At 36.9% G+C, this 11,944-nt stretch overlaps 1 protein-coding gene across 3 annotated transcripts in view; it reads right to left on the bottom strand.

Moving 5' to 3' along the window:
• LOC122334016 (NACHT, LRR and PYD domains-containing protein 5-like) overlaps positions 1-11,810 on the bottom strand; it is a 31,742-nt gene extending 19,932 nt beyond the window's left edge. The window contains exons 1-9 of one of the 3 annotated variants that reach the window (XM_043231886.1): positions 11,741-11,810; positions 11,433-11,485; positions 10,148-10,183; positions 9,565-9,645; positions 7,085-7,120; positions 6,431-6,568; positions 6,087-6,248; positions 4,470-4,745; positions 1,628-1,870 (exon numbers count right to left, since the gene is read on the bottom strand). In XM_043231886.1, the coding sequence (XP_043087821.1) occupies positions 1,628-1,870; positions 4,470-4,745; positions 6,087-6,248; positions 6,431-6,568; positions 7,085-7,120; positions 9,565-9,645; positions 10,148-10,183; positions 11,433-11,463 (1,003 nt within the window). In that variant the 5' untranslated portion in view covers positions 11,464-11,485; positions 11,741-11,810. Of the gene's footprint in view, positions 1-1,627; positions 1,871-4,469; positions 4,746-6,086; positions 6,249-6,430; positions 6,569-7,084; positions 7,121-9,564; positions 9,646-10,147; positions 10,184-11,432 lie in introns of all 3 variants that reach the window. The other 2 variants (XM_043231885.1, XM_043231887.1) reach the window with 2 other exon arrangements.
• Between the last annotated feature and the right edge of the window lie 134 nt (positions 11,811-11,944).

The raw sequence follows: 11,944 nt of genomic DNA on the forward strand, positions 1-11,944 counted from the left end.
ATTCTGATATAAAATGGAAGAGAGCTCCAGAGTTTGAGCAAGTGGAAATGCCTGGTCAATAGAGGTGGCACGTGACGGTTCAGTATTTACCTCTGTAAAGTGGGCACAGTTGGATACGATTTCTGTGCAACAGGGGGAAAAAAATAAAACCAATACTATGCTAAGTTTCTTTTAGTTTATTTTGTCCAGACTGTACTACAAATTACATTGTTTTCCACCTAGTTTTGAAAATACAAAATATTATATTACATTATAATGTCATATATAATGTACAGTGAAATGAGATGTCCATAGCATGATGTTTCATTACGAATACATGTATCGTTTCAAGCCTACTGGTCACCCATAGAGCGTAAACGAGTTGAGGGAACAGTTAAAAGGCCATTAAGCATGATCTCTGTCTTTTACAAAGAAAATTTTAAGACATCTAATGGACTAGGTAGCAATCCCAGGACTACCCCAAATTACACTGAGACAATTTTAGACTAGTATTTACCCATGGAGACAAACTCCTTACTGAGATGCAAGCCTTAATGCTCTCTCTGTAATACCAAGCACAGATTCCAACCAAGAGGGTAAAAGACAACGATCAACCATGTCAAAGACCTCTGAGATCAAGAACACTTATAAAATAGACTGGCAGCCAGAGTTCGCAGCACATAACAGATCATTAGTAAACTTCACTAATGCTGTTACTTATGTAATATAATTTATATAATCTAGATTGAAAAGGCTCAAAATAATTATTGCAAGATGAGTGTGTGATTTTGTCACCACAATTTGCTCTAGAATTTTGGCTAAAAAAGGAAGATTTGAAATGGAGCAGCAATTATTGAAATTGTCCAAATCAGTGCTCGTCTTTTTTGGTACAGGGGTGACCGAAGTGATTTTCAAAGATTCTCTCACAGCACCAGAGTTTAAAAAACTGAAGACGATAATGTCCACAGGCAAAACATGCTTTAAACAAACATGTTGGTACAGGATCAACTATGGAGATGGCAGCCTTCATTTGTGAAACTTCTTTGCTCAGAGAAATTAAATATTAAAGTGTGGAAAAATTGCTTCACATAATTGCATGGTATTGAGAACAAAATCAGCCGAAACAGAAGTAGCTCTCATACCGGATACGGGTAAGTGTAAGAAAATGGATGAATGGATAAAAAAAAAAAAAAAAAAGTGCAAGATTTTGTTGCCATTATGCATATTTGCTTCATGTCAGTTGTTTTGTGATAATAATGCAATAAAACATGCTAAATAGTGTTTAATCCTTTCATTATGCATTACAATCAATCACTCTATTCTCCTATATGACACTCTTTAGTGCTTTTGATACAGTCTGTATTGTAAAAAGCGCCTAGATAAATAAAAGTGATCGATTGATTGAGTGTGGTCATAATTGGTGGTCATGCTGTCATAAAAAGAAATTATGAGCACATGCAAAAACAAGAGGACGAATGTAATATTAATAACATATCTTGGGTGTGTATATGAAGAGATAATCAAACTCAACTAACACTGTCAGTGTAACTTCATCTGACACTGAAGAAGAGACACACAAACACTTTATTAGGCACCATATCTGAACGGGAACATAAGAAGAAATAAATCAGCTCAGTTTGACTCTCACCTGTGACTGAGATCCAGCTCTTGGGTGACTCTCCTCTCTCTGGGTGTTTGCAGGAGTAGAAACCCTCGTGTGACTTTGAGACAGTAGAGATGATCATCTCTGTAGTTTGACTCTGGATGAGTGAATCATCTTTATAGAAATCAGCTCTGAGGTTTGGTGAGGTTGGATTTTGATATAAACAGCGTAGAATCAGATTATCTCCTTCATTCACAGGATAAACAGGACTCTCCAGAATCACACCAGCTACAGAAACAGAACAAACATTAACTGACAAATAGGAAGAATATAGTAACAATATAGTATCTAATTTAAACTGCTTGTTAAAATAAACTTGCTTGCTTTAGAAAGTAGTGGTTGTTGTTTCAATTCTGGGGCAGAGGATTGAGGTGATTCCTACACGTTTTTTTTTATTTTTTATTTTTTTACATAAGTTAATTTGTTACTCCCACTCCTTCCCCTAGACTTGGGAGTAAGGGATCGTAACAAGTGGGGGCTCGTCCGGGATCAGAGTTGCAGCGCACATAAGAGTCAAAATATATTGGTGCCCCGATTTGGCTTTGGGCAGTGGTCCCACACAGTCAAGAATCAAATGTTCAAATGGGTCACCAACAGCTGGAATAGGGCACAGGAGAAATTTTCTGGTTCGGCTTCCCTGCCAACTGACATGTGTGGCATGACTTACAGAACCAGGAAACTGCTGACTTAAGGCCAGGCCAGAAAAAGTACCTCATAACGCGTTGGTAGGTTTTTGTTATACCTACATGACCAGACAATGCATTTTCATGGGCCCTTCCTGCCAGCCTAAATCTTCTTGCTGGGGTTTCCATCTACACATTAACAAACCACTATTCCAAAAGTAAACCACCCCTGAGCTAGATTCTTCAGTAGGGTTGTCTGCAGCCAATATACACTTGGTTAGGGAAGGGTCTGACTTCTTAGCTGCTGCTAAGTATTCTCTACTTGCCTTCAGTGGGGTTTCAGAGCTTAGCTTGCCAAGGTTTATAGCAGGGTCAGGAGTAACAGACAGGACACACTCCACAGAGTCAGGACTATTAGTCAAAAAGGAGTCTGAGAGATCCACTACTTCCTCAAATTTTTGACTGGGCACAGGTGACTGCACAAGCGGGAAATGTAGAGGGATAATTCTCTGCCAAATCACATTTACATATAGTGCTAGGTTTATAAGATACAATTGGCCTAGGAAAGACTGTGCCACCTGCTAGGTTATTCCCCAAAATCAGATCAACCCCCTCAACAGGTAACTCTGGGCGCACAGCTAGGCTGACTGGCCCGTCCACAATGTCAGATTTTAGATACACAGTGTGAAGCGGTACATTCGCACAATGCATATCAATACCGCAAATTAAAACAGTTACCGGTAAATGAGTCAGCCGAAAAAGGCAAAGCAGTCGCAGATATAAAAAACTGGGCTGCGCCCGTGTCACGCAAGATCTTTACGGATTTAAAATTCGAATCAGAAGATAGAGAAACTGCGCCTTCAAACAAAAAAGGTTGATAACTCTTCCCACTCAGAGAGCTCATTTTACACATGGTCTGTACCAGTGCTATATTTTTGGGCCTAGAAGCTAATCTTTTCTGTTTCCAAGCCTTACAGTTTCCAATCAGATGGTTTGGATCAAGACAACTCGTTTTTCGCTACTGTTTACAGACTTACGACCAAATTTAGAAGGCGTCACACTTTTAGATGGGTGCACGGCAGGTGGGGTAACAAAGCTTTCCACATTTATCAATGGAGGTTTGGCAGAGGGGTGTGCTGAGAAGACATTTCTGTGTGTTAGCACAAACTCATCTGCCAAAACTGAAGCACTAGCCAATGATGTCACTTTTTGTTCATTTAGATGAACAACAATCTTAGTAGGAACACAATTTTTGAAGTCTTCTAGCAAGATTAGTTCCTGTAAGTCCTCCAGGGAAGTAACCTTGCTAGACAGACACCACTTTTCAAAAAGGACTCTTTTCTCTCTCACAAATTCAACATACGTTTAGTTGACTGTTTTTGAGTGAGTGCTGAATTTCTGCCTACAGGCCTCAGGGACAAGTTCATATGCTCGCAAGACTGCAGATTTAACAATGTCATAGTCTAGAGAGCTTTCTATAGGGAGAGCAGAGCAAACTTCCTGTGCCTTCCCTGTAAAACTACACTGGAGTAACAGAGCCCACATATCCTTTGGCCACCTTAACTTACCAGCGACACATTCAAATGCCACAAAATAAGATCCAAGTCTTAAGGTCAATAGTGTAAGCCTGACTCTTTTCCCCTTCCTAGAATGGAAGACTGTGTAGATTGAGTTGGCTTGGCAAAATATGTTACCAAGTTGGATCTGTTGAAAGGCTACTGGCAAGTTCCACTCACACCATGTGCCTCTGAAGTTTCTGCATTCGTTACCCCTGACAACTTTCTACAACACAGAGTCCTAGCGTTTGGAATGCGAAATGCTCCTGCCACCTTCCAGCACATGATGCATCAGATACTATCAGATGTACCAAACAGTGAAGTGTATCTAGATGATATAGTAGTGTATTCTGATAACTGGTCAGACCACCTAAAGACCATTGAAAATGTTTTTAAACATCTGGCTGCTGTTTCTTTGACACTAAACCTTGCCAAATGCGAGTTTGCAAAAGGAGTTATTCAACACTATTCAACAAGATACTCCTTAAATGAAAATTAGTCAGTTGATTAATGGTTTGATAGCCAAAGGTTTAATAGTCGAGCAGATGGTTATTTAGGAACAAGACTGCGTAGATTATTGAATTGAGATCACAATCCTGCCATTTAAATTCAAAAGACAAGCTTTGTAAAATGAATAAACAGACTCACAGTGTATAGTAATATTAACTGGTTGACTTTTCTCTCCAGAATCAGACTCACACCAGTACACTCCTGTGTAATATGTTCCAGTGGATCTGATTGTACATGTAAATCCTATTTTTAATCCCCACATTGATGAACAACCATTCCGTGTCCTCCATCCTGTGTATCTTCTCACTGTCCATCTAGAGTTACTCTGGTCCTCACAGCTCAGAGAGAGAGAGACAGATGTAAAGTGTTGAGTTCTGCTGGGACTGATGATCAGAGAGACTGGAGGAGAAACACCTGAGAAGACAATTACACTACAATTTAGAAATCAAGACGACACAGTTTTATTAATACAACACTTTACCCAACTGAAATAGTTTCCAAGCAGCTTTTCACAAAAAAATTTGTGTATATATATATATATATATATATATATATATATATATATATACACTGTATATATATATATATATATATATATATATATATATATTTTGTGACGAGCGTCCCGAACCGCCATCAGCGTCGCCCTGGAAACCAACGAGGAGCACCTGGCCACACTCGTCACAGGCTGATCGGACCCAGCTGCTCCCCATTACCAGCGTGGCATAAGAAGGCCATGCAACACGCCATGTATGAGCAATTGTCTCCATGAATGCTGAGAATAATTCCTCTTCTCTTATTCATAGAGAGCAGCGTACAACCGGTCAGCCTGCACGTCACAGCATGGATCCACTGCACCAGGAGGGACACACGAAAGAGAAATAGCACCTCAGCACCAACCCACACCGGGAGTTTCACCTGCACTTGTATTTCACCCATTTCCTGTACAATAAATCCACCCTCTGGGGCTTTGTTTTGAACCCCCTTGCTGTGTGTTTCTTCACCCTGTCACTCACCCTATATACTATATATATATATATATATATATATATATATATATATATATATATATATATATATAAAATGAATAGTCCTAACTGAATATTTCAATTTAAAACTTTATGAAAAAAATTACAACTTAATATATTTGTCATTATGCCATCAGCAAGCAAACCAAAGACAACTGTAACAACCAACAAAAACCTCCATAATTTGCAAGCATTGGACAAAAAGAGATCAGACTCAACTTGGGAGTCAGTTCTTCTTTGCCTTGTACAACTGTAAAAATGATTAATTAACTGTTTATTATGGTCTGTTCTATAAAAAGTGCTGATGTGCACATTGAAGGAGTGTCCTGTGTTGTTGGTAGTACCTCCTAGGATCAAGATATGGTCAATGACTTAAACATTAAAAATACATTTTATAAATGGAAACAGTGTGTATTAAATAGGTCAATTATTATTTTTTATTACACTTAGTTGATTAGTCCACTTTAGTAAGCAACACCTTTGTGCCACAGTACCATATTTCAGTTTTTATGACAATTTTACAGTCTGTTATTTTTGGTTAGTTTGGTTTATTTAGACGCTGCTAGTAGATACAGAACTATACATGGCAGCAGAAGAATCTTTCCATTCACACCATTAAAAAGTAGCTGTGTTATAATAGGATAACATTTCAAGACACATCAAGCTCTAAAAACATCAAGGAAACTGTTCAGAGGCTCACTCATTCTGTATCACAGATTGAACTCACCAGTGACCCATATTAACTGTGTGTTGCTGTAGTTTGTGTAAGAGACTGTATCTCCTCTCTTTGCTCTGCATGCATACATTCCTGTGTGATTTAAAGCAGCAGAACTGATAGTGTAGAGTCCTCTGCTGCTGTCTGAGAGCCACCTAAAATAATATGTATCGCCTGTATAAAGTGAAAAAGTGCAGTTACTTCAATAAATGATAATATTTTTTTACATAAATCTTATATATTACACTTCTTGGTATAATGAAATTCAGTTTGTTTAAACATTTTTAATCTGTATAAAATTTATTTTATGAAACCAGTTTATTCAGATGTTATACATGAAGCACATTATATCTTACCTGATAAGAAGAGGGTTAGAGTATACCAGCTGAATGTCCAGCCTGCAGACGAGTCATTAACCTCACAGATCAGAGTCACTGGATCTCCTTCAGTCAACCACGTCTGTGGAGAAACACTTAACACTGCCAGGGCTTTATCTGAAACAGAGAAATCTCTCATTAATAACATGGTAAACTCTCTCTCCTCTGAATACATGTTGATCAGATTTGGCTTTTGGTCTTTCTGTACAATGATAGCAATTGTCAATGAAAAAAATGTGCTGTTATTACTGCATGAACACATGCTAAATCATATGGGACTGAAGTGCTGTTTTCTGCACCTGTTAAAAGATCTGCCAATATCTAATTATTGGGAATGTGGAAACACGAGCTGTGAAAGTCTTTCAATAAGTTTTCTAACAGAAGATGTGGTCTCTGCTCGTTTCAATTGTGATTTCACAGTAAATGTACAAAATATATCTGTTTTTGAGAGACTGCTGTTTCTTATCACACCTTGTCACAAAAATAATTCAACTTGTTAAAAGGGATTTATAATCATCATAAAATTTTAATTAACCTCTCAGCTTTCAGTTGGTTTGTAACAGTTACTGTAGATGTGATGAACATGTGATGTTACTCATGCGAGAGGAAAATATATGAATTAAATTGACTCACCTTCAGTATCTTGAGAGTAGTTGTTTGAAATCACCACTAAAACAAAAAGATAGTTATTTGAACAATGAACTGATGATTATTAATATTAACAAATATCATGATTTTGTGTGCTAAAAGTAGCTCATGGTTAGCATGTCTGTGATAAATTAAGAAGTCCTAAAATGTTACATCCTAAATCTTTGAAACATTAGAAGTAGTGAAGAGGACTCCTGAGTGACTTGAACTACCCAAAAAATGGCTGTTGCTGGCAATCTGCCCCCAAATGCATACATTATAGAAACATTTGACAATAATGAGTTTTTAAAAATAACTTTTATGGCTGCAAGGTTATCCTAACTACAAATTAAATGAATACGGCAACACAAATTAACTGAAACACAAATTAACGAATATGGCAACATAACATTTCAACATAACAATATTTGCAATACTGGTACAATACTGATATTTTTCACAGATTTGGTCATAGCAGAAAACAGCGGCTGAAATTTATTTTGTTTTACAACCTCTTCTAAACTGTCCCTTTTTGGAATATTTATAAGAACTGTGTAAGGAGGTGAATCAAAACCCATAATGCAATAAGACTAATCTGAGAAGGGATATCGAAAGGAACAAATGTACTTCAAAAAGAGAGTAAACAACACACTCCCTCTCTGTTGTGTTTATGACACGCTCCTCACCTCTGCTCTTCCTGCTTCCCCTCCTTCTGCCCAAAAAGAGTTGGTTTAAAGTTCATTAAGAACAAGGCATTATATATCATGTGTCTTATGAACCTATTGTTCTTCACTTTCATGTTTGGTCTCATTTGAAAGGTCTCAGTGCGATTGATAAATTGGTCACAGTATTTTTTTCACAGTAATCACTTATATTATGGAGAAGATTAAGAACTTGATAGAACTGTGTTCTGTTGAGATGGAGGTGTGTCCTCCTTTTGGGTCTCTGAAAGTGTTCCAGCCAGGTGTGACACTGGAGCACGGGAACCTAAACACCAAAAGGTTTATACAACTACATTTGGTATCTCTTTGTCTGGTCTGAGTACATAAGGAAAGTGACAAAACACAACAAGGTGCGATTCTGTAAAAAGATCGGCCCGTAGTGTGGTGTGTGTCCTGATACACTACACTAGGTACTTTTTAAAGACCAGGTATACTGACCTGAGTTTGTTTTATTTTGTTTTGTGTTATTTTTGTACTGCTGATCAGTTGTGCAAATGTTTAGCAATTATACCAATTTGGAAACTGTTCTTGCCTGGCCAAATAAACATTAATCTTGGTTAACTTATAATATTGTCTGAAATAACTTTTCTAGTAGGTTAGTGACTTCTGAGGTTTTCTGCATTGTTGGCATGCTAGGGTGAGTCAGATCAACGATCGATGGATGGAGCCGGGGGCACGTTTTTGAGATCTTGACTTCTGGCCACCAAACTGGCTTAGCATGCTATTACTTAGAGAGCGCATAAAAAATTACTCTTTTTGAGTCTATCGAGGAAATGGCTGCATTAAGGTAAGCGATCTACGGGGTAGCCTCTGACTAAGACCTGGACTAGCCCAGATGTGTCGTGAGTCTGTTCTGGCCAAACAAGGTCTCTAAGCGACCCAGACTCCTAACGAACGATAAGTCGAAACTAGGAAATATTAAAGTTAATTAATGATCCAAATTTAATCACAACTAGAGGGATCAGTAGTTACATTTAAGTAAATATAACTAAAATCACGAAAGATTGGAGTCTGATAAAATTATGTATAAGGTTAGTACTATAATTGGAAAACTAAAAGATTAATAAATATTAGTGAATTTAACGAGACGCAAAGAAAAAACCGAACACGCATTAACCTTCGACCAGGGCCTCTGGATTCCGTTCTGCAGGAAAAGGGGGACCCTTACAACTGCACACACCAATCTTTTAATAAATGCAAATACTATAAATAAAGTTAAACAGACACCGTCAGAATTAAAGTTACAAAATAAAGTTATAAAAACATACATAGTCCATAAGGCAAAAATCTCTTTGAGATTTGACGGTCACACGCCTCATGAGCAGATCTTATAGGTTTTCTAAATCATAAACATCTTAAAGACATCTGATGTGTGACATCTTAAAGGAGACGTCCAATAGACGTATATCAGATGAGCAAACAACCATAATACGTCTTGCAGATATAAACGCAGACGTCAAACAGACATCTTCTAGATGTGCATGTGCTAACAGGGAAGGAGCATGTTTTCTGTCTGTAAAGAGAAAGTCTTACTAACTGTGTACTAATGAATATTACAGACAATAACTTCAAAAACAAACCAACAGAACTGATTCAACAACGTTACACATCACAAAACTGAACAAACACTGATCTACAACACTCTTTCTCTTTCACAAACAACTTCCTCTCTCAAACTCATATAAAACATTTTTAATCTGTACAAAATGTATTTTATGAAACCAGTTTATTCAGGTGTTATACATGAAGCACATTATATCTTACTTGATGGGAGAGTTGTAGAAAACCTGCTGAATGTGCTTTCTTCAGTCAACCGCGTCTGTGGAGAAAGATTTAACACTGCTCCTGGAAATAAAGATGTGAAATCTCTCATTAATAACATGGTAAACTCTCTCTCCTCTGAATACATGTTGATCAGATTTGGCTTTTGGTCTTTCTGTACAATGATAGCAATTGTCAATGAAAAAAATGTGCTGTTATTACTGCATGAACACATGCTAAATCATATGGGACTGAAGTGCTGTTTTCTGCACCTGTTAAAAGATCTGCCAATATCTAATTATTGGGAATGTGGAAACACGAGCTGTGAAAGTCTTTCAATAAGTTTTCTAACAGAAGATGTGGTCTCTGCTCGTTTCAATTGTGATTTCACAGTAAATGTACAAAATATATCTGTTTTTGAGAGACTGCTGTTTCTTATCACACCTTGTCACATAAATAATTCAACTTGTTAAAAGGGTGCATTTATAATCATCATAAAATTTTAATTAACCTCTCAGCTTTCAGTTGGTTTGTAACAGTTACTGTAGATGTATGGGAGGAAAATATATGAATTAAATTGACTCACCTTCAGTATCTTGAGAGTAGATGTTTGAAATCACCACTAAAACAAAAAAGAGTTTTTTGAACAATGAACTGATGATTATGAATATGAACAAATATCATGATTTTGTGTGGGGACTGTTTGTGTCTAGATAACAAAACATCTTAAGGTTAAAAGTAGCTCATGGTTAGCATGTCTGTGATAAATTAAGAAGTCCTAAAATGTTACATCCTAAATCTTTGAAACATTAGAAGTAGTGAAGAGGACTCCTGAGTGACTTGAACTACCCAAAAAATGGCTGTTGCTGGCAATCTGCCCCCAAATGCATACATTATAGAAACATTTGACAATAATGAGTTTTTAAAAAAACAAAATAACTTTTATGGCTGCAAGGTTATCCTAACTACAAATTAAATGAATACGGCAACACAAATTAACTGAAACACAAATTAACGAATATGGCAACATAACATTATTTGCAATACTGGTACAATACTGATATTTTTCATAGATTTGGTCATAGCAGAAAACAATAGTCTTTTCAAACTGCGGCTGAAAATTATTTTGTTTTACAACCTCTTTTAAACTGTCCATTTTTGGAATTTTTTATAATTAATTATATTTTTATTAATTAATTTATAAGAACTGCACACACCAATCTTTTAAAAATTGCAAATACTATAAATAAATTAAGTAGAACAGACACCGTCACAAATAAAGTTACAAAATAAAGTTATAAAAACATACATAGTCCATAAGGCAAAAATCTCTTTGAGATTTGACGGTCACACGCCTCATGAGCAGATCTTATAGGTTTTCTAAATCAGAAACATCTTAAAGACATCTGATGTTTGACATCTTAAAGGAGACGTCCAATAGACGTATATCAGATGAGCAAACAACCATAATACGTCTTGCAGATATAAACGCAGACGTCAAACAGACATCTTCTAGATGTGCATGTGCTAACAGGGAAGGAGCATGTTTTCTGTCTGTAAAGAGAAAGTCTTACTAACTGTGTACTAATGAATATTACAGACAATAACTTCAAAAACAAACCAACAGAACTGATTCAACAACGTTACATCACAAAACTGAACAAACACTGATCTACAACAGAGTGCTTTTCTCTTTCACAAACAACCTCCTCTCTCAAACTCATCCTTCACTCATATATCATGAACTAGAGCTGGATCTCAAACTCTGAGAGCAGCAAGAAAAGACACAAACCTAGGTACACTAAAACACTTGATCATCTACATAATATAATAGCAGTTACACAGAAATACATTTTTAAAAAAATACTCACGGAGCATAAGAGGAAGTTGACTGAGCTCCATACTGACTGAATGAAGAAAGACACTTAAAGACACAGACTGCGTTCAGATCTTTAGAAACATCACGGCTGATTAAAGACATGCAAATGTGCCTACAGAAGATCTTTTGATAATAATTATAATCTTGTAACAGGTTTTCATTAAATGTCTACTGTGACTAAAGAGCACGTTTTCTACAGAAATATCGTCATAACCCAATAGGGCTATCGCACTGCGCTTAAACCCGGCTTCTCGTCGTTATAAACGCGCTTTAAACCCCGGGTAAAGACTCGTTTCTTACCACAGACTGTAAAAAAAATAAATGATGCACGACGCGAGCAAAGTGAAACCAAAACACTTCCGGCGTCGTTTGGAGTCTGCGCAGTAGAGATCTCGAGGTGGAGCTGCTGCTGAACGTCAGTCTCATAACAACTACATCACTTTGTCCTTGAAGTAATGTATGTTTTATAAGCGGCGAATTATGCATGTATTTCCAGCATCGTCA

This window comes from Puntigrus tetrazona, unplaced genomic scaffold (genome assembly GCF_018831695.1).
Source record: "Puntigrus tetrazona isolate hp1 unplaced genomic scaffold, ASM1883169v1 S000000472, whole genome shotgun sequence".
Classification (NCBI taxonomy): domain Eukaryota; kingdom Metazoa; phylum Chordata; class Actinopteri; order Cypriniformes; family Cyprinidae; genus Puntigrus; species Puntigrus tetrazona.